We start from the raw sequence: 24,476 nt of genomic DNA on the forward strand, positions 1-24,476 counted from the left end.
AGAATTAAATACTATATTTTGAAAATGGACCACTGAACTTTGTTTCTCAAACCTGTCAGAAATTAACCCCATTGCCTATCATTCCTTCTTGATATTTCTTTGTTTTTTTAGACTTTTATTTTTGTATTTAAAGTTCACACACACCATAATTCTAATATAATAATAATAATAATAATAATAATAATAGAGCATTTAACGTTTAGAAACATCTCAGAATCGGCAATCTTAAACCCTATAACTGGTCCAAGTAGCTGGTTCTCTGGCAGAATGTCTCTATGAATAGCTCTCTTGAATTGTAGTAAAACAGGGCATTTGCCAATTCAGTGATATAAGTAGCAATTCTCTGCTTGTCAAGCTTGGAAAGTTTCAGAATTTCTCTATAGACTGTTCCAAGTAGTGCATATTCTAGAATTAAACTCTGGTGACACCCCTAAATTACCTTACAGCTTGAGAATATTAGAATGCCAGTGGTGGGACTGGATTTTTGCTTCTATCCTGATATGATGCTCTGCTTCTGCTTTCTTAGCTGAACTTTAAACAATTTAAGAGCCAGGATAAACTTGCTTTGTTTTTCTCTTCCAAAATAAACATTTCCAAAGTCTCCTTTACCCAGTGGGCAAGCAGTGTCAAATCTTCCAAAGCCCATTGCCTTTTCTTTGAGTCTTCATTTTTCCGTTTTGTTGCCAGTTCCTTTTCAGGACTATTTTCAGGTGCTGATGGCTGGGGCTGCTCATTTTTCTGGGTGTTATTTACTGGCCAGGAAAACAGGATAAGGTACGCTAGTTGCCTTCATTTGCTTCTGTTCTGGTTTCTGAAGGGAGACAAGTTTTAGTTCTAACAAAAAGACATGCTGGGAAGAATTTGAAGAACATAGACCCACCGAACCTGGCCACTGCTTACAGAAGGGGTCTGAGAAGGAATGTGCTGAGTCACCAGAACATGTTTTGGACCATCACGGATGGAACTGTAGCCTAAGTTTATAAGCTAGGAAAATAAGCTTTATGGTATTCATGAGTGACGAATGATGTTTTGAGACTTCCATAGTTTGTTTCTTTAATGGGTGCCGAAATGCAGTTTTCTTTCGACCTGTCCATGCTGCCCTATGCACCAGCTGCCCTCCTTATACCAGGCCACAGAGTTCTTCCAAGGGCTTTTAATTGTCTTTCTTAATTGTCTTTCCTTCTTGACTATTTTTTTAGTTGGCTTCCTTTGTTTCTACCTGTTTATTCTCAGAGTTGGTAGCCCTATTGTTTTTCTACAAGTCACTTGATAATATTCATTAGTCTTAAAGGCAATTTAAAGAAATCCCATGACCCGCTATACTATACTCTTGCTTTACATTCCACTGCTAATTATTACTACCTAACAGAATTATGTATTTTATTTAATTTTCAACTGCTTATAGCAAGTATGTAGAGGTACACTTGATTTGTGCATATTGTTCTTATATACCATGATTGTATTAAATTCCTGTATTTTTATACTGTGGTTTTTGTAGGTTACTTAATATTTTGTAGTACATAATAATGCATATGTAAATAAAAACACTTTGGTTCTTCCCTTTCCATTCTGTACTCCTTCATTTTTCTTATCTTATTGTAATGGCTAAAGTTTCTGGTACAATGTTGAAGAGAAGTGGTAAGGCTAAATATCTCCTGTTTTGTTCCCTACCTGAAGGGAGTGGCATTCAGTCTTTTACTGTTAAATATGCTGTGGATTTTTCACAAATGTCCTTTAGTTTTCTAAGAACTTTTGCTACTAATGGGTGCATTATACTATATATAAATTATGCTTCATTTTAAAAATTAATTTACTAAAATAATATTAAATATTATATATACTAAAACGAACAGAGCAATATTGTCTCAAATATATTAGTTTAAGAAACAACTTAAATTGTGTGAAATCTGAAAACTTTAAAAAATACATGGTCAAGGCTGAAATTTTGTTTTGTCAGCTATCATAATAAAGGTGTAAACAAAATACTTTTTGAAGATTTTGCTGTTTGAATGGAAAATAAATCTAAGAAAGGAATTGCTATTTACTAAGCTAACATAATACTTCAAAACTCAATATTATTTCTCAGTGATAAACTTGGCCTGTAAAACTTGAGTTGAGATCTTCTGATTAGCACCAATGATAGCGTAATTTCTTTTCTTTCCCCCAGAATAATACAGAATATCTTAAATATGTAGTAATTCTTTTTCTTATTTGGCATGTGCATACTATAGATATATTTTACATAAAAATTAAATAGTAAACTTTATAGTTTAACTATGAGTCATTATAACACAATTTTATTTCTGTCCTCTTGCCACACGTCTGGCGTGGGCGAGGGAAGGATTCCTGTGGGAGGGATGGGCTAGTTGTAAAGTAAAAACTATGAAATTTATTTATCAGAAATAAAGACAGAAGGTGTGATCCATTGACCCTGCAGAAAGTTCTGGCTCTAACAAAGGAAGGAGCCTTCACCTGCTTTATTTATAGCAGTACAGATCAAAGGAGATCAGAAGGTATAAGGTTTCAGTGTGGGAGGAGCCTTGTTTCAGTGCTTGCTTCTTGGTATGGCAGGGGTTTTGTCCTAAATGGGTTAACTGGCGTTTGGCAACCTACACCCATCTCAGGGAGGCTATGCTTTAAAACTTGAGTGGTGAGCAGGTCAGGGTGCCAGCATGAAGTGGGTGGTCTCACACCAGGGGATTTCTGCCTGGGAGTTCCCAAGACAACAACTTCCCTGCCTATGGCTCCAACATCGCTCAGTTCATACACAGGGTTCATAGCTGGCTCCCAGCACTATCCCTTTTGTATAGGTGAAATAACAGTTTTGGAAAGAGTAAATGACTTACTTATAGTTGTTTCTGTTTTTATAACTTTTTTGTACAACAGGAGTTACTTAAAGATCCGTTGTACATTGGATTACGACAGAGAAGAGTGAGAGGTCCTGAATATGATGACTTTTTGGATGAATTCATGGAGGCAGTTTCTTCTAAGTATGTACAATCTTTATTTTATCTGTTTTAATTGAATTTCAAAATCTAAAGATAAGCTAACATAACAACTATTTAAAAATCCAAGTTTTATTCAAAATGGTTTAATAATTAGTGATCTGAATTAAAAAATCTATATCTATGTCTGTATATCTGTATAGCTCCTGTATATCTATCTATTTACTTAAAACTATTACTGGCCAAATGATGATGTCATGTGTCTATCCCAAAAAAGGTGTCTGTGTTGCTATCCCTAAAGATACTTTTTTTTTCAAGAATCTTTAGAATTTGTACCTATGGAAATACATGAGTTATGGGAAAGGAGACAGTGTCCAGTGACAATAAATGTAAGAAGGAAGTCTTTCCCTTTTTTTATTGACAGTTGTCTGTACTTCTTTCTGGTTTCTGATAAAAATCTGATCTTCATTCATGTTTATGACTGGTGTCTGAGCCTTTTATGGTAGGAAAAGCAGAGGACTGAGCAAGAGTTGGTATAGTCCATGAGTACATAATAGAGCCAGAACCAGGGCATTCAATCACAATTCATGAATCTCTGATTAAGTCTACATATTTGATTAAAATATAGTACTATATCTTCATCGAATCTAGTTAGTATTTGTGGGCCAAGTGCTACTATAAATTTTTCCATTTTTTTCCTTGAAATAAGATATTTTTCACTGTGACTTTTGTAATAGATTTTCAGGGAATTTTGTTGTACCAATTGTCAGCCATCTTCATTGTTACTGTATAGTCACAGAAAACAAGTGCTTTTAGCTGAGTGTGGTGGCACACGCCTATTATCCTAGTGGCTTGGGAGGCTCTAGCAGAAGGATTTCAAGTTTAAAGCCAGCCTCAGCAATTTAGCAAAGCCTTAAGCAAAGCCTTTGAGACCTTGTCTCAAAATAAAACATAAAAGGGGCTGGGGATGTGGCTCAATGGTTAAGCATTCCTGGGTTCAATCCCTGGTTATCCCCCCCAACCATGAAATCAAGTGCTTTTTAAAAATACATATATAGCTTTTCATATAAATAGCCTCATTGCCAGAATTATTTGTAACTGGAGATATACTTCTGATCTCTTGTTATAATGTTTATTGTTGAGAAGTTGTTATCTAATAGGAACTCCAAAGGCATGCCCTTAGTCACCCACCTCTTCCATCTATACCTTACCTGTTGACAGTTACCACTCAGTTAATCCCTATCATGGGATTAATGTGCTGATTAGGTTAAGGCTCCCATAACCCAGTATTTCACCTGTAAACTTTCTTGCATTGTCTCACACAAGAACTTTTGGGGTATACTCACCTCTAAACCATAACAATAGATAATGCTGTGAAGCTATATGGAAGAAAAGGAAATGTAGTTCCCAGTGTATTTTGTTTCATTGTCTATTTGAAGAAGTAAAGTCTGTTTAAATAAGACAGTGACAGTATACTTACAAATACTGTTACACAAGTTATGAGCACTTAACTGAGGATGAAATAGAGAAGACATTATTATTTGGAACTAATGAAAAGTTTTCTGGAGAAAATGAGATATAAACTAATTTTGAATGATCTTTGCCAATGCAGAATCAGAAAAAATATTTTTTAAAGCATTAAATTGAGAGATTAGTTAATATCTTTGATAAGAAAATGGGGCTGGATAAGAACTAACAGTAATTTTAAACATAAAAGCACATATAAGTCAAGAATCGTACTTCTGAGCTCTTGCCAGAGAAAAATGCTGAAGACTAAAAAATACCTATTGGCTTGACAGTACTTTGGAAAAGTTGTCAAGTAGTATTACTCAAATTGGGAAGTAGCTCTGAATATTAAGCATAAGATTATTTAAGAAGGAAATGACTTAGTTTCAAAGTGGAACATAATGATTGTGGGCAAAATTACATGAAAATCAGACTCTGGGATGGGGTTTATTAAGGAGTGCCTTTGTGTTCAACTCCTTTGAGAGGGAGGCAACAAAAATAGGAGTGGATAAAGGAAGAAGTTGTACTGCAATATGAACCTATAAATAGCCTTGGATCACTTCATTGGACCTATGTTGCATGGTATTTAGATTGTTAAGGGGACACTGATTTCTTCCAGCCCCCATCCCTATATCCCCTCTCCATGCTATGTGTGTGTTTGTTTGTTTTTTAAATTTCCAATCTTGGAAAGATTGGAGTGGAGCAACTTCAAATTCTTTGTCCTGGTTTTCTCACCAATAATACCTCTTACCTCATAGGCCAAGGACTTGATGAGGATATTGAGGTATACTAACTGAGTATGAAATCAGAAGATGATTTCATATGGAGTCCGAGGAATCACCACCAGGTGGTTTCATGGTTCCAGTAGACCTACTATGAGCTACACCTTGACTGGGGCCCATTTGTCTCTACTTTATCAAGGGGAGGAGAGGAGGACCACATGTTGATGTCTCAGGTTTCTGGGTATCACTGTCAAATTTGTGCCCAATAGATCCTAAAGATTTGAGTATTTTCCCCCTACAATTGCCAGAGTAGAGGGTTGTAGGACCCTTAGGAAAGAACTGGGTAATATTCTTACCATAGTGTTGTAAGGTCCCTCCTTTGGGAAACTAGGCCTCTTCTTCAGTCTACGTGTAAGTTAAAGGTATAAAAATTAGCTCAGGTTTGGAAACAAAAAATTGTGACTTCATTGGGGCCACCACTCTCAATTTTATGGCCATTTATCTGGGGTTTCTTTTAATGATATGTAATGAATTGTAGCCTTATTAGCTATCTAGTTTCCCTTTAGGGATGTAAATTCTGTTAACTCTTTGTAGGTCAGTCTCACACACACTGTTCTTCTATTTTTAAGATAATTGAACCTGCCTGGTGGTTAAACATCTTTGCCTGGTTCTGTCATCTTCATTGCTTTCTGGAAACCTTGTTACATATGAGTCTTTTCTTCATCAGTCATCACCTTCAGAAGAGAGCCACTTCTAAACCTTTTAATAATGCTCGAGTCTTCTCATTATTGTATTCCTTATGGCTTTGATAAGTGGTGTGTTTTCTGCTCCTTCCTGTGGATCATAATTACCTGATGAGTGTTCTGACCCTACGGAGTATATACATTTCAAAATGCCCACTTCTCTGAGTCTTGTAATCCCCTCTTCTGTTGTCTATCCAGACATTCCTGGCATTTCATCCACATTTAGTATGAGCTATTAGTTTGATCATGTTCCTCGGAACCATCTTAATAGTGAGTTTGTACCGTCTCCTGAGTTTCTTGCCAGTTTTTAAATCCTGCCTCTCTGGAGAGTCCCTGAAAATTAATAAACTCCCCTTATCTAATTTTAGGTTCCAGCCTCTTTGATCAAATTTAATCGTACATATACTCTCCTGGCTAATGTAAACTATCTGGATCTTGCAATTTCTTTGAAATATAGTCATTTTCTTCCTTTCTTAGCCTTAGCATGTCCCAAGTGGTCCAGCCCCATCTTATCCTCTACTTTCTCAGACCATTGCTGGTACCATCATAGAGTATAACCTTGGTTGCATATTCTCAAATGAAGCTTATTGTTCTAGAAGTTTATAAGGCATGCCCTTGAGGTTAACCTCTGTAGAAGAAAGAGAAATGTGGTAGGAATGGGCAGAGGGAGAAGTTGAGCTGTGCTGCAGGTATGGTGAAACTTCCTTTAACCTCAGAGCTACATTGGCTCTTCAGGGTTGTCACCAGTTGGGCTGAGATGGCCAAACCTTTGTATTTCTACATCAGGTAGTCATTGGATGTGGGTCACCCTGGATAAGAACATAGCTTATGCTCTGTGTGAAGTGGCTTTCTGTATCTGAGCCAATCTGGGGCAGCAGTGGGGGATCTGAGGAGCATTTCACAACATTCAGCACAATGACTGAATTCAGAAGGTATTGATTAAGTAGCATAGATATTAATTATCTTCTCCAGTAGAGTACCGTAGATCTGCTTCCATGATACTTGCTTGTTCAATAATTTTGTTGCTTGGACCTAGATATTCTACATCTGAGAATAGAGGTAAAGAAAAAATTTAATGCCCAAATTGTTCACTGAGCATTTTTGTAACAGAATTTTCTTCCCATTCTTTCAGAACAGCATACTATCTTTGCTTTCCTCCAACATCACTGATTGCTCCTTCACATTTTCCTGACTTATTTTGTCTCATCCCCCTGACGTCTGTACATTAGAGTGCTTCTGGGTTTGAGAATTTTGAAACTTAAACTATTTAGCCCCTTGGTGATCTCATCTAGTTATAACATTTATATTTGTGACTCCCAAATCTTGATCTCTAGCTTGCACCTCCTCTCTGAATTTCAGAGAATCTTCCTCCTCCTTGACATTTATAGTTGTATATACAATAGACAAAGCATATATAACATGTCCAGAATTGGACTGTGCTCTTCCACCTGCAACTCTCTCCAGCTACAGTCTTTCCATCTCAGTAAACAACAACCCCATTCTTCCTGTTCCTGAGACTAAAAGTTTTGGAGTTACCACTCCATACCCAGGTTACTTGTAAAGCTTAATTTCTAAATATATCCAGAATCTAACCATTTCTCATTGTATGTATTATTACTTCCCTTATCTGAACCTCTCTTCCCAGGATTATTACAATAATCTGATTTCACTACATTCTACCTTGTTATCTTTTGCACTGGTCTTAACACAGAGGATAAAATTATTCTAAGGTAATTTCTCTGGTTTAGGACGTACCATTTCATTCAGAATGAAAATAAATCCTTAGTTCAAGAATTGATCGGGGACTAGAGGGAGGCTGCGTTCCTTGTCGTTCCGTAACTCCTGTTTCAAGCAGAGGATATGTGTTTCTTAGTAAGGCAGTTTTTGCTGCTTATCGATCCCCTGACGTATCTGAATAATAACCCTGAATGTTAATGGGCTAAACTCATCAATCAAAAGACACAGACTGGCAGAATGGATTAAAAAGAAAGACCCAACAATATGCTGCCTACACGAGACTCATAGAGAAAGACATCCACTGATGAAAGGTGAAAGGATGGGAAAAAACCTAGCATGCACATGGACTCGGTAAAAAATCAGGGGTTTCCATCCTTATATCAGATAAAGTGGACTTCAAGCCAAAGTTAGTCAGAAGGGATAAAGAAGGACATTTCATACTGCTTAAGGGAACCATCATTCAGGAAGAAATAACAATAGTAAATATTTATGCCCCAAACAATGGTGCATCCCTGTACATCAAACAAATCCTTCTCAATTTCAGGAATCACATAGACTACAACACAATAATTCTGGGTGACTTTAATGCACTGCTGTCACCACTCGATAGATCTTCCAAACAAAAACCAACCAAAGAAACCATAGAACTCAGTAACACAATCAATTACCTAGACTTAATGGACATATACAGACTATTCCATCCATCAACGAGTGGATTCACTTTCTTCTCAGCAGCACATGGAACCTTCTCAAAAATAGACCATATGTTATGCCACAAAGCAGCCCTTAGGAAGTGTAAAAAAATAGAGATACAGCCTTGTGTCCTATCAGATCATAATGGACTGAGAGTAGAAATCAATGACAAAATAAAAAACACAAATTACTCCAACACCTGTAGACTAAATAATATGGTATTGAATGAAACGTGGAAAACAAAACATCAGGGAGGAGATAAAAAAATTCTTAGAGGTCAATGAGAATGACCATACAACATATCAAAATCTGTGGGACACTATGAAAGCGGTACTAAGAGGAAAATTCATTGCATGGAGTGCATTCCTGAAAAGAATGAAAAGTCAACAACTAAATGACCTAATATTACAGCTCAAAGCCCTAGAAAAAGAAGAACAGAATAACAGCAAAAGTAGTAGAAGACAGGAAATAATTAAAATCAGAGCTGAAATCAATGAAATTGAATCAAAAGTAATAATTCAAAAAATTGACAAAACAAAAATTTGGTTCTTTGAGAAAGTAAACAAAATAGACAAACCCTTAGTCAACTAACAAAGAGACCGAGAGAGAAAACTAATTGTTAAAATTCGTGATGAAAAAGGAAATATCACGACAGACACCATTGAGATACAGAACATAATGAGAAGCTACTTTGAAAATCTGTATTCCAACAAAATAGAAACTACTGAAGACATTGACAAATTTCTAGAGACATATGCTCCTCCCAAACTGAACCAGGAGGACATACACAATTTAAACAGATCAGTATCAAGCAATGAAATTGAAGAAGCCATTAAAAACCTACCATCCAAGAAAAGCCCAGGACCAGACGGATTCTCAGCCGAGATCTACAAGACTTTCAAAGAACTCATTCCAATACTTCTCAAAGTATTCTAGGAAATAGAAAAGGAGGGTACCCTACCAAACTCATTCTATGAAGGTAATATCACCCTCATACCCAAACCAGGCAAAGACACATCAAGGAAAGAAAATTTTAGACCAATAACCTTGAAGAATATAGATGCACAGATCCTTAACTAAATATTGGCAAACCATATCCATAAACATATTAAGAAAATTGGGCACCACGATCAAGTGGGGTTCATCCCTGGAATGCAAGGATGGTTTAACATCTGTAAGTCAATAAACGTAATTCATCATGTCAGTAGACTTAAGGATAAGAATCATATGGTTATTTCAATTGACGCAGAAAAAGCGTTCGACAAAATACAACACCCCATCATGCTCAAAACACTAGAAAAAATAGGGATAGTGGGAACATTCCTCAACATTGCAAAGGCTATGCTCAGCCCATGTCTGACATCATTCTTAATGGAGAAAAATTGAAACCATTCCCTTTAAAAATGGGAACAAGATAGGGATGTCCTCTTTCACCACTTCTATTCAATATTGTCCTTGAAACTCTAGCCAGAGCAATTAGGCAGACTAAAGAAATTAAAGGAATGCGAATAGGAAAAAAAGAACTTAAGCTGTCACTATTTTCTGATAACATGATTCTATATTTAGAGGATCCAAAAAACTCCTCCAGAAAACTTCTAGACCTCATCAATGAATTCAGCAAAATAGCAGGCTATAAAATCAACACACATAAATCTAAAGCATTTTTATACTGAAGTGACGAAACAGCTGAAAGGGAAATGAGGAAAACAACTCCATTTGCAATAGCCTCAAAAAAAATAAAATACTTGGGAATTAATCTAACCAAAGAGGTAAAAGATCTCTACAATGAAAACTACAAAACATTGAAGAAAGAAATTGAGGAAGACCTTAGAACATGGAAAGATCGCCCATGTTCTTGGATAGGCAGAATTAATATTGTCAAAATGGCCATGCTACCAAAAGTGCTATACAGATTCAATGCAATTCCAATTAAAATCCCAATGATGTACCTTACAGAGATAGAGCAAGCAATCATGAAATTCATCTGGAAGAATAAGAAACCCAGAATAGCTAAAGCAATCCTTAGCAGGAAGAATGAAACAGGGGGTATCGTAATACCAGAACTTCAACTATACTACTAAGCAATAGTAACAAAAATGGCATGGTATTGGCACCAAAATAGACAGGTAGATCAATGGTACAGAATAGAGGACATGAACACAAACCCAGATAAATACAATTTTCTCATACTAGACAAAGGTGCCAAAAAGATGCAATGGAAAAAAGATAGCCTCTTCAACAAATGGTGCTGGGAAAACTGGTAAACCATATGCAACAGAATGAAACTAAACCCCTATCTCTCACCGTGCACAAAAATCAACTCATAGTGGATCACGGACCTTGAAATCAGACCAGAGACTCTGCATTTTATAGAAGAAAATGTAGGTCCAAATATTCAACATGTTGGCTTAGGATCAGACTTCCTTAACAGGACTTTAATAGCACAAGAAAGAAAATCAAGAATCAATAACTGGGACAGATTCAAACTAAATAGCTTTCTCTCAGCAAAGGAAACTATCAGTAATGTGAAGAGAGAGCCTACAGAGTGGGAGAATATCTTTGCCACTCATACTTCAGATAGAGCACTAATTTCCAGAATATATAATGAACTCAAAAAACTCTACACCAAGAATACAAATAACCCAATCAACAAATGGGCTGAGGATATGAACAGACACTTCACAGAAGAAGGTCTGCACGCAATCAGCAAACATGAAAAAAATGTTCACCATCTTTAGTAATAAATCAACACTACACTAAGATTCCATCTCACCCCAATTAGAATGGCGTTTATCAAGAACACAAGCAACAACAGGTATTGGCGAGGATGTGGGGAAAAAGGTACACTCATACTTCGGTGGTGGGGTTGGAAATTAGTGCTGCCACTCTGGAAAGCAGTGTGGAGATTCCTCAGAAAGCTTGGAAAGGAACCACCATTTGACCCAGCTATCCCACTCCTTGGCCTATAAAAGAAGGACTTAAAATCAGCATACTACAGAGATACAGCCACATCAATGTTCATAGCTGCTCAGTTCATTATAGCAAAACTGTGGAACCAACCTTGATGTCCTTCAATTGATGAATGGATAAAGAAACTGTGGTATATATATACAATGGAATATTACTCAGGTATAAAGAATAATAAAATTATGGCATTTGCAGGTAAATGGATGAAATTGGAGAACATCATGCTAAGTGAGATAAGCCAATCTCTAACATCCAAAGGATGAATAATCTCACTGATAAGCGGATGATGACACATAATGGGGGGTGGGAGGGGTGAAAGAATGAAGGAAGGAGGGACTGCATAGAGGGAAAAGAGGGGTGGGAGGGGTGGGGGAAGGAAATATAAGAGAATAAATCAAACATCATTACCCTGTGTAAATGTATGATTACGCAAATGTTATGCTGTTATTCCATGTACAAACAGAAACAACATGTATCTCATTTATTTACAATAAAAATAAATTAAAAAAAAATAAGTCCTTATGATTGCATAAAAGACCCTGGGGTCATTTGACTTCCTGATATCTTTCTCACTTCTTCTCCTGCTAGTTTACCCTTTGCCTTCTATATCTGGTCTACCTGCTATTTTTCTGATTGATTCCCTGTATTTATAAATATCTGACATATTTATTTATTTTTTGTGTATATTCATATACTAATGAGTTCCATGAGAACAAAGAACTTTCTCTGTCTTTCACTTCCATATCTCCAGTTCCTAAAACATTATCTACTATGTGTTAAGTCCTTAATAAATATTTTAGATGAATGATACAATTTGATTTTGCTGATGTAACTTGAAATTAAAAGTATGAATGGAAGACTCAGCTATATTAAAGAATTCCTTTTCATGTAATTTCAGAAAATATTAAAGCTTTTATAAGTTGCTAAGGATATAGTAAAAACTCCTAAAGATTATTATTTTTTGCCACATGTATGAACTCCTTAAATAGATATAAGGAATACTCAGAGTATCTTTTTCCAGAATCAGTTACCTCTGAAAATTAATAAGAAAAGTAGTAATAGATTGAGCTTTACTACCAGTTTTCTATATCATAATTTCATCAAAGTTTGTTAACTGAGGAGGAAAAAAAAAGCTGTACCTCAGTTAAGTTGTAAAGAGGTAGTACTATATTCTTAAAATGAAAAAATAATTATTTAGCCAGGACCTTATTTAAAATTTTTTCTTTACTTTAAATGAATAAACTTAAAACTTACTGGGAAGTACTAGGAATGAATACAAAGATGATTACTAAAATATTTAGGTGATCTCCTTCAATCTTGGCTGCCCTTACACATTTGATTTAATCTGTCACATGAAATTTAAGAGAAATAATCTTTGTCTAAAGTCACACTGTCTGTCATCTGCCATCTGCTGCAAGGTACAATGATGGTGTTTTCGCAACATGATGCTTTTTTCACAGAGTCATATTGAACTTGGCTGTGTGCCAGAAATAGACCAGAGTATTCAGAGAAGCTAGTAAGATGGTTATGGTTCTTGAAGGTCATATATCAGCTTTTAGAGGAATAAAATATATAGCCCCTGTGTTATCATGGCCAGTTTTACTAAATTTATTTAAAAATTATTAATAATATACTATTTTCTAAAAAAGTAATTAAATTTGCAAGTTTTTGTGCTCTTCACTTTTGCATAGGGTTGCACTTCTCAGCTCTGCAGTAAATCCTGGGCCTCCCTACAGGAAAGTTTTCTGCTGCTTTGTTATCCTACTTTCTGCCTTGTCTACTGCCGTAAATTTCATGGCTTACTTTCTGTGCTACCTTCTTCCACTTTGCTAGTCATGGCCTTTTATGCCTTATCATTTTAGATGAGTGGGACATATTTTTAACTTAGGTTATTTTTTTTTTTTAATTTTTATTTTTTTTGCAGTGCTGGGGATTTGAACCCAGGGCCTTGTGCTTGTGAGGCAAGCACTCTACCAACTGAGCTATATCCCCAGCCCAACTTAGGTTTTTTTTTTTTTTTTTTTTTTTTCCAGTATGGGAATATTTTATTTTTAAAATACAGTCAATGTCCAAAGGATACTAAAAAAATAGAAAAAGAAAAACAAGAGTATCTTCTATTCACAGACTTACAGCTGGAAGCTTACAATTTGCTTTCAGAAATTATTGTTACATTAGGTAGCATACATTTTATTTACCTCAATTATAAGATACATTTGAACTTGTTTGGTCTTCACTCAGCCTGAGCAGTCATTTATTTTTTTTATTTTATTTTTACAGACTGCATTTTGATTCATTGTACACAAATGGGGTACAATACAATTTTCATTTCTATGGTTGTACATGATGTAGATCCATGCCATTCATGTAATCATACATGTACATATATAGGGTAATGATGTCTGTCTCATTCCACTGTCTTTCGTTCTTCCTCCCCCTCCCACCTCATTTCCCTCTATACAATCCAAAGTTTCTTCATTCTTCTCTTACCACCTCCACCCCCGCTGACGTTATGCATCATCATCCACTTATCAGAGAAAACATTCAGCCTTTGCTTTTGGGGGATTGGCTTATTTCACTTAGCATGACATTCTCCAACTCCATCCATTTGCCTGCAAATGCCATAATTTTATTCTTCTTTATAGCTGAATAATATTTCACTCTGTATATATACCATAGTTTTTTTTTTCTTTTTTTTTTAATTTTTAATTTTAATTAAAAATCATAAATTTACATAGGGCAATGTTGTTTGATGCATTTTGTTATTTTTTTCCCTCCCCCCCTCCCACCCCTCTTTTCCCTCTATACATTCCTTTCTTCCTCATTCTTACCACCCTCCTTATCCCTAACCCTAAACCTAATCCTAACCCTAACAATAACCCCTCCTACCCCCCACCCCCGTATGTCCTCATCCGCTTATCAGCGAGATCATTCGTCCTTTAGTTTTTTGATATGCAATGGAGAAAAGATAGCCTCTTCAACAAATGGTGCTGGGAAAACTGGAAAACCATATGCAACAGAATGAAATTAAACCCTTATCTCTCACCCTGCACAAAACTCAACTCACAATGGATCAAGGAACTCAGAATCAGACCAGAGACCCTGCATCTTATAGAAGAAAAAGTAGGCCCAAACCTTCAACTTGTTGGCTTAGGAGCAGACTTCCTCAACAGGACTCCCATAGCCCAAGAAATAAAAGCAAGAATCAACAACTGGGATAGATTCAAACTAAAAAGCTTTCTCTCAGCAAAGGAAACAATCAGTAATGCGAAGAGAGAGCCTACAGAGTGGGAGAATATCTTTGCCAATCATACTTCAGATAGAGCGCTAATATCCCGCATCTATAAAGAACTCAAAAAACTCTACACCAAGAATACAAATAACCCAATCAACAAATGGGCTAAGGAAATGAACAGACACTTCACAGAAGAAGATGTACAAGCAATCAACAGATATATGAAAAAATGTTCAACATCTCTAGTAATAAGAGAAATGCAAATCAAAACTACCCTAAGATTTCATCTCACCCCAATTAGAATGGTGATTATCAAGAACATAAGCAACAATAGGTGTTGGCGAGGATGTGGGGAAAAAGGTACACTCATACATTGCTGGTGGGGTTGCAAACTAGTGCAGCCACTCTGGAAAGCAGTATGGAGATTCCTCAGAAAGCTTGGAATGGAACCACCATTTGACCCAGCTATCCCACTCCTTGGCCTATACCCAAAGGACTTAAAATCAGCATACTACAGAGATACAGCCACATCAATGTTCATAGCTGCTCAATTCACTATAGCCAGATTGTGGAACCAACCCAGATGCCCTTCAGTTGATGAATGGATAAAGAAACTGTAGCATTATATATATAATGGAATATTACTCTGCCATGAGGAATGACAAAATTATGGCATTCGCAGGCAAATGGATGAAATTGGAGGGTATCATGCTAAGTGAGATAAGCCAATCTCAAAAAACTAAAGGTTATTTTTAATCTATGAATCTGTGAGCCCCTTTGGATTCTGTCACTTTGATCATCATTATTTACTTTGATTTTCATGATAAATTTAATGAAAACACATGACTCAGTGGACACCACCTATTATTCTCTGTAGTCCAAAGGTGATGTAAAACCAGTGGGGTAAAACCCCAAAAAACAAAAAGCACTTTCAAACAGAAAGAATATTTGTCATTATGAGAAAAGTCAGCAGTCTACCAAGGAACATGATTCAAATGAGGTTTATGACTCAGAATTTTTTCCATTTTCCCATCCAAAGAAAGATCAGATTCACAATTGAAATACAGCCATATTTTATATACTGGCAGCTATTTCTATTTATATCTTTCCCCTTTTTGAAGTGAATGAAGAAAAGTAAGTCATGAAAGGATTAGAAATCTATACATATTAATTATGTTTATGTACATATAAAATATATATAATTATATTTCATAGCAGATATAACAAATATATATATTTTAGTATTTTAATGTAAGATTTGCATCTTTGTCCATATCCAACCCAACTTTGGTGAAGGACTTCAGCAAGTCAAATTTAGTATTTCTTTCTGAATTTGGTTTATGATTTTTTTTAGATACTTTCTGTTCCTTATCCCATTTTATTCTGATCAATTATATTAGTTCCAGCGTTCCTTTAATATTGTTATATGAGTTTTATAGTGGTTTATTCTATTTGCATGATAAGTCTCTGGAATGTATTTTTCCCTTGTGCCCCATTTTCACTATTAGACTGCTGTTGGGAAGGAACTTTATTATCAAGGGCTTTTTTTTTTTTTTTTTCCCTGACTATCCCACATTTTATGGTACCATGTAGTAGGTATAAAATAACTACTGTTACCATTACTTAGACATGAATCTAACTTTCATGAAACCGTAGTGACATGTACCTGGAGGAAAGGTGGTTCAAGAAAAGGTGATTCCCTAACATAAGCCAGAAAACTCAAAATTTTCTAAATAAAACGATATTACTTAAGGTCAACTAATGATACAAGTTTTAATTACAGAGATGCATTTATGTTTTAGGTTGTAATTTTTCCTAAAGAAGAAAAATATTTTAATAAATACATATTGTATCCATTATTAACTATCTTTTTCTCTTGGAATCCATAAACATTAATAAGATCTATATAAGAAATTCCTTACTATTTTAATCTGAATTTATTAAAACTAAATTATTATATTATTAAATATAATTATTATGGTTTTACAGTAATCTATATACCGTGCTATTTTCTGTTTCTCCTCGTCTTCTTCTCTCTCTCTCTCTCTCTCTCTCTCTCTCTCTCTCTCTCTCTCTCTCTCTCTCTCTCTCTTTTACAGTGCTAGACAACTGAACCCAGGTCCTCATGCATGTAGAAAAGCACTCTACTACTTGAGTTACATTCCCAAGCCCTTTATCTGTTCTCTTAGTTTTAATTTTACAAGATGAAATCTAGTTTTTTAAGTTATTATTATTAGAGCTTTAGAGTTATACATAGGAGTTGGATTTATTCTGACACTCATACATGAATGGAAATCAATTTCAGCACATGACACCCCCTTTTCACTCCCCCTTTTCTTTCCCATCTTCCTCCCCTCCCATTCTTCTTCAACTCTTTTTTTTTTTTTTTTTTTGTGGTATGTGGGATTGACCTCAGGGGCATTTAACTTCTGAGCCACATTCCAATCCATTTATTTTTTAAATTATTATTTTATTTAGAGACAGGGTCTCACTAAGTTGCTTAGAGCCTCACTAAGTTGCTGAGGCTGGCTTTGAACTCCTGATCCTCCTGCCACATTCTCCTGGACTACTGGGATCACAGGCATGTACTACCAGGCCCTGCCTCCTTCAATTCTATTAGACTTTCTTTTGCTCTACTATTAATTTGTATTTGATTGCTTCTTTATGTTGTCTTACCTTTCCCTCCCCCTTTCCTTTATTTTACTCTAGCTTTCACATATGAGAGAAAACATTCGTGAAGTCTAGTTTCTTAAGCACTGTTTCTTATTGTTTTCACCCATATTCCCAAGTGCTGTAAGTTAAAATATAAGCATAAATACACCTGTTAATTGGTAATATTAAAATAGACTATAAATTTCTTCAGTTGTACTCATTATCTAAAATCAAAAACATTACCAATAACCGTGTCTTGCAGGTGAAAATAAGGTCTTTTGTAATAATCTAATTTTCTTACCTTCCTTAATTTACATGTGTTTTGAAACCAAAGTAAAGCAGTTATGCACATATGAAAGCAGTTTAATTTTTTTTTTTTAAGAAAAAGAGCTTTCTTAAGAAGATGAAAATGATTATGTGCTAACTTGAATAGCTAGGTTGCACAAGAAAGGATTTGAAAATCCACTTTTTGATGTCTTCCAAGACTTGGACCTCTGCATTTATCTGCATCTTATTATTTCCTCAGAACTGTAAATTTAGCCTGAAGTTGGGCAGACATGGCTTGCTTTTTCTACAATAGAAAGAAATTAGGAATCAAGTCTCCTTTATTCATGTTGCCTCAAGAAAAGTTACATTTTATAGAAACCATTACAGTCTGAAAAACTTACTGACTGTAAAACTTACTCATGAATTTGCTATTGTTGTAACTTATCACTGCAAGATGAGCTTACAACTCAAAAAGAATACCTTTTTGTCACAGTAATCAGACTGCAGTGGTATTCAGCTAATCACTGGTGAAAGCAGTTTCATTTTTAGTTTAAAAGACCATCCGTATGGTTTATTCAATGGGGAAATAGTAACAATATTGAATCAGGTACATATGATTTCATTAATGGAGATTAAAGATACTAAAGGAAAAGAATAAGGGAGCAAGTTGATTGGCAGCAAGTTCATAAATTAAGGGAACAGTTAGTACCTTTCAGTTAGTAAAATTAGAATCCTTAATGATTGTCAGGACCTGACCTGGGCTCTCCAGACCTTTGCTGCACTCACTGTGCCACACACTCTCAGCACTGACTTTGCTATCACTGAACCTAAGGCTGCTCCCAGCTGGGAGTATTTGCTCTTGCTCTTCCTTCTCTACAAAATATTCTTCCCCCAGAAATATTCTTGGTTAGTGACTTAATCTTTTTCATACATTTGTTCAAATCTTACCTTCTTCAGAGACTTACCCTGACTATCTACCCCATATAATACTGAAACCTGCATGACCTTCTTTTCACCCTTGGCTCTCCCAATATTCTTGCTTTGGTCCACTTTTCTTTCTTTAAATTCCCACCTTCTAAGAATATTATGTAATGCATTCATTTATTGCTCATGTATCTTTCCCACTCTAGAATGTGTGCACCCCAAGGACAAGAATCTACTTCGTTCATTTTATGAACAAGTTTCTGTGTCAATGTGTGACACAGAGTAGATATATAATAAATATTGGTTACAGAGAATTGAGCTATTTGAGGCAGGGGGCACACAAGGAAACCTGAGTGAATTGGCATGAATATTTTACCACTACAAGAGAATTAAATTTTAAATGCGCTTTACTTTTAATCAGTTACTAGCATAATTTTTATGTGATAAGGAGAGTCATAGGGCATGGTGACGGATGAGTACCAAATTGTCTTAAATCTTAGAAATGGACTATCACTTGAGGATTTAGAAGTTAGTTCTCAAATTAGTATGTCATATACATTAATCTAACTACATGAAATGTAAGTTGACTGGATATATTGCAAAGTTTTGTTCTTTAAAGATATAATAAAATTTGTATAAATTTTGCTATACTCAAAACATAGAACAAAGTAATAATTCACATTGCCAAATGATAGACATTCTGGCTAACTCAATTTTCCATCATTTTGTTGTTATTTTTATTTCACTAACTATAAAGCAGGCCAGAATTAGCAGAGCATGCATAATTTTTATTTAACTGTGATATAGTCATTAATTCTTTTTAAACAATTTTTTTAAATTGTAGGTTGAAAGAATATCTTTATTTTATTTATTTTTATGTGGTGCTGAGGATCAAACCCTGTGCCTCAGACATGCTAGGCGAGTTTTCTAACACTGAGCCACAACCCCAGCCCCTAGTGATTAATTTTTTTTTTTATTGTAAACAAATGGGATACATGTTGTTTCTCTGTTTGTACATGGAGTAAAGGCATACCATTTGTATAATCATAAATTTACATAAGGTAATGTTGTTTGATTCATTCTGTTATTTTTTTCCCTCCCCCCCCACACTTCCCACCCTTCTTTTCCCTCTATACAGTCCTTCATTCCTCCATTTTTGCCACCCTCCTTAACGCTAACCATAAACCTAACCCTAATCCTAATGCTAACCCCTCCCATCCCCCATTATATGTCATCATCCACTTATCAGTGAGATCATTAGTCCTTTGGTTTTTTTGAGTTGGCTTATCTCACTTAGCATGATATCAATTTCATCCATTTGCCTGCAAATACCATAATTTTATCATTCATTATGGTGGAGTAATATTCCATTGTATATATATGCCACAGTTTCTTTGTCCATTCATCAATTGAAGGACATCTAGGTTGGTTCCACAATCGGGCTATGGTGAATTGAGCGGCTGTGAACATTGATGTGGCTGTATCTCTGTAGTATGCTGATTTTAAGTCCTTCTTTTATAGGCCAAGGAGTGGGATAGCTGGGTCAAATGGTGGTTCCTTTCCAAGCTTTCTGAGGAATCTCCACACTGCTTTCCAGAGTGGCAGCACTAATTTCCAACCCCACCACCGAAGTATGAGTGTACCTTTTTCCCCACATCCTCGCCAATACCTGTTGTTGCTTGTGTTCTTGATAAACGCCATTCTAATTGGGGTGAGATGGAATCTTAGTGTAGTGTTGATTTATTACTAAAGATGGTGAACATTTTTTTCATGTTTGCTGATTGCGTGCAGACCTTCTTCTGTGAAGTGTCTGTTCATATCCTCAGCCCATTTGTTGATTGGGTTATTTGTATTCTTGGTGTAGAGTTTTTTGAGTTCATTATATATTCTGGAAATTAGTGCTCTATCTGAAGTATGAGTGGCAAAGATATTCTCCCACTCTGTAGGCTCTCTCTTCACATTACTGATAGTTTCCTTTGCTGAGAGAAAGCTATTTAGTTTGAATCTGTCCCAGTTATTGATTCTTGATTTTCTTTCTTGTGCTATTAAAGTCCTGTTAAGGAAGTCTGATCCTAAGCCAACATGTTGAATATTTGGACCTACATTTTCTTCTATAAAATGCAGAGTCTCTGGTCTGATTTCAAGGTCCGTGATCCACTATGAGTTGATTTTTGTGCACGGTGAGAGATAGGGGTTTAGTTTCATTCTGTTGCATATGGGTTTCCAGCTTTTCCAACACCATTTGTTGAAGAGGCTATCTTTTTTCCATTGCATCTTTTTGGCACCTTTGTCTAGTATGAGAAAATTGTATTTATTCGGGTTTGTGTCCATGTCCTCTATTCTGTACCATTGATCTACCTGTCTATTTTGGTACCAATACCATGCCGTTTTTGTTACTATTACTTTGTAGTAGAGTTGAAGATCTGGTATTGCGATACCCCTTGCTTTGCTCTTTCTGCTAAGGATTGCTTTACCTATTCTGGGTTTCTTATTCTTCCAGATGAATTTCATAATTGCTTGCTCTATTTCTGTAAGGTACATCATTGGGATTTTAATTGGAATTGCATTGAATCTGTATAGCACTTTTGGTAGTATGGCCATTTTGACAATATTAATTCTATCTATCCAAGAACATGGGAGATCTTTCCATCTTCTAAGGTTTTCTTTAATTTCTTTCTTTAGTGTTCTGTACTTCTCATTGTAGAGGTCTTTTGTTAGATTGATTCCCAAGTACTTAATTTTTCTCGAGGCTATTGTGAATGGGGTAGTTCTCCTAACTTCTCTTTCTGAAGATTCATCACTTATGTATACAAATGCATTGGATTTATGAGCATTGATCTGTAACCTGCTACTTTACTGAATTCACTTAAGTTCTAAAAGTTTTCTGGTGGAATTTCCAGGTTTCTCTAAATATATAATCATGTCATCAGCAAATAGGGATAGTTTGAGTTCTTCTTTTCCAATTTGTAGCCTTTTAATTTCTTTGGTCTGTCTAATTGCTCTGGCTAGAGTTTCAAGGACGATGTTGAATAGAAGTGATGAAAGAGGGCATCCCTGCCTTGTTCCAGTTTCTAGGGGGAATGCTTTCAGTTTTTCACCATTTAGAATGATATTAGCCATGGGCTTAGCGTAGATGGCCTTTACAATGTTAAGGAATGTTCCCACTTCCCCGATTTTTTCTAGTGTTTTGAGCATGAAGGGATGCTGTATTTTATCAAATGCTTTTTCTGCATCTATTGAAATAATCATGTGATCCTTAACTTTTAGTCTGTTGATATGGTGAATGACATTTATTGATTTCCGGATGTTGAACCAACCTTGCATCCCTGGGATAAAACCCACTTGATCGTGGTGCACTATCTTTTTAATATATTTTGTATGCGATTTGCTAAAGTTTTGTTGAGAATTTTTGCGTCAATGTTCATTAAGGATATTGGTCTGAAATTTTCTTTCCTCGATGTATTTATGTCTGGTTTAGGTATCAGGGTGATATTGGCTTCATAGAGTGAGTTTGGGAGGGTTCCCTCCTCTTCTATTTTATGGAATACTTTGAGAAGTATTGGAATGAGCTCTTCTTTAAAGGTTTTGTAGAACTCGGCTGAGAACCCATCTGGTCCCGGACTTTTCTTTGTTGGTAGGCTTTTGATGACCTCTTCTATTTCATTGCTTGAAATTGATTTATTTAAGTTGTGTATGTTCTCCTCGTTCAGTTTAGGTAATTCATATGTCTCTAGAAACTTGTTGATGTCTTCGAGGTTTTCTGTTTTGTTGGAGTATAGATTTTCAAAATAGCCTATAATTATGTTTTGTATTTCACTCGTGTCTGTTGTGATATTTCCTTGTTCATTCCGAATTTTAGTAATTTGAGTTTTCTCCCTCTTTCTCTTTGTTAGTGTGGCTAAGGGTTTATCAATTTTGTTTATTTTTTCAAAGAACGAACTATTTATTTTGTTAATTTTTCCAATTGTTTCTTTTGTTTCAATTTCGTTGATTTCGGCTCTGATTTTAACTATTTCCTGTCTTCTACCACTTTTGGTGTTGGTCTGCTCTTCTTTTTCTAGGGCTTTGAGCTGTAATGTTAAATCGTTTATTTGTTGATTTCTACTTCTTTTGTTGAATGCGCCCCATGAAATAAATCTTCCTCTAAGTACTGCTCTCATAGTGTCCCAGAGATTTTGATATGATGTGTCTTTGTTCTCATTTACTTCTAAGAATTTTTTAATTTCCCTCCTGATGTCTTCTGTTATCCATTCATTGTATAATAGTGTATTATTTAATCTCCAAGTACTGGAGAAGTTTCTGTTTTTTATTCTGTCGTTTATTTTTAATTTCAGTCCATTATGATCTGATAGTGTACAAGGTAGTATCTCTGTCTTCTTGTATTTGCTAACAGTAGCTTTGTGGCATAAAACATGGTCTATTTTAGAGAAGGATCCATGTGCTGCTGAGAAGAAAGTGTACTCGTTCCTTGTTGGATGGTATATTCTATATAAGTCAGTTAAGTCTAAATTGTTGATTGTGTTATTGAGATCTATGGTTTCTTTATTCAATTTTTGTTTGGACGATCTATCCAGCGGTGAGAGAGGTGTGTTAAAATCACCTAGTATTATTGTGTTGTGGTCTATTTGATTTCTGGAATTGAGAAGGATTTGTTTGATGTACATGGATGAGCCAATGTTCGGGGCATAGATATATATGATTGTTATGTCTTGCTGATTTATGCTTCCCTTAAGCAGTATGTAATGTCCTTCTTTATCCCTGCTGACTAGTTTTGGCTTGAAGTCTACATTATCTGAAATGAGGATGGATACTCCAGCTTTTTTGCTGTGTCCGTGTGCATGGTATGTTTTTTTCCCATCCTTTCACCTTTAGTCTGTGGGTATCTCTTTCTATGAGATGGGGCTCTTGCAGGCACCATATTGTTGGATTTTTCTTTTTAATCCAATCTGCCAGTCTATGTCTTTTGATTGATGAGTTCAGGCCATTAACATTCACTGTTATTATTGTGATATGATTTGTATTCCTAGTCATTGGACTCATTTTTGTTTTTTGACATGATTTGGTTTCTCCTTTATTTGGCTTTTCCTTTAGGCTAGTTCCTCCCGTTGCTGATTTACATCGTTGTTTTTCATCTCTTCCTCATGGAATATTTTGGTGAGAATGTTCTGTAATGCCGGCTTTCTTTTTGTAAATTCCTTTAGCTTTTGTTTATCATGGAAGGATCTCATCTCATCGTCAAATCTGAAAGTAAGTTTTGCTGGGTATAAGATTCTTGGTTGGCATCCATTTTCTTTCAGGGCTTGGTAAATGTTGTTCCAGGCCCTTCTAGCTTTTAGGGTCTGGATTGAAAAATCTGCTGATCTTCTTATTGGTTTCCCCCTGAATGTAATCTGATTCTTTTCTCTCGCGGCCTTTAAAATTCTGTCTTTATTTTGAATGTTAGGTATTTTCATAATAATGTGCCTTAGTGTAGGTCTGTTGTAATTTTGCGTATTTGGAGTCCCATAAGCCTCTTGTACTTGGTTCTCCATTTCATTCTTCAGATTTGGAAAATTTTCTGATATTATTTCATTGAATAGATTGTTCATTCCTTTGGTTTGTTTCTCTAAGCCTTCTTTAATCCCAATAATTCTTAAATTTGGCCTCTTCATGATATCCCATAATTCTTGTAGATTCTGTTCATGATTTCTTAACATCTTCTCTGTTTGGTCAACCTTGTTTTCAAGATTAAATATTTTGGGGGGTTTTCAAGATGGCGGCCTAGAGGGTGGCTGCATTACGTGTTGCTCCAGAACTCAGGATTCAAGAGAGGAGATATTGAGACGCTTGGGACCAACTCAAAGTAGCCGGGTGACTCTCACCCCCTGGGGGGGCATCCCGGATGGGACGGGGGTCCCGGAACGCAGGAAACTTTGTGAAGTAGAACTGCCGGCGAGACGCCCCTCCCCCCGCTGGAGCGCCATAGAGGAGGCCGGTCGGCACAGCGCTGGGACTCGGAACAGCCACTGGGGCTCCGGCGGCTGCCCGGGGGAGGAGAGGCGGGGAGAACTGTGTGGACTCAGGACACCGGGGCCTGCCCTGAGGAGGA

At 36.0% G+C, this 24,476-nt stretch overlaps 1 protein-coding gene across 2 annotated transcripts in view; it reads left to right on the forward strand.

Annotated features, from left to right (window-relative positions):
* The window catches only part of ME1 (malic enzyme 1), a 205,998-nt gene that overhangs the window by 101,720 nt on the left and 79,802 nt on the right, over nt 1-24,476 (forward strand). For both annotated transcript variants that reach the window (XR_013765019.1, XM_079146979.1), the window contains exon 6: nt 2,887-2,990. Coding sequence is in view for 1 of the 2 variants with exons in the window: in XM_079146979.1 (XP_079003105.1) it covers nt 2,887-2,990 (104 nt within the window). In the remaining variant the exon portion in view is untranslated. The remainder of the gene's footprint in view (nt 1-2,886; nt 2,991-24,476) is intronic.

The sequence above is a fragment of the Sciurus vulgaris genome, assembly GCF_902686455.1.
Source record: "Sciurus vulgaris genome assembly, chromosome: 7".
Classification (NCBI taxonomy): Eukaryota; Metazoa; Chordata; class Mammalia; order Rodentia; family Sciuridae; genus Sciurus; species Sciurus vulgaris.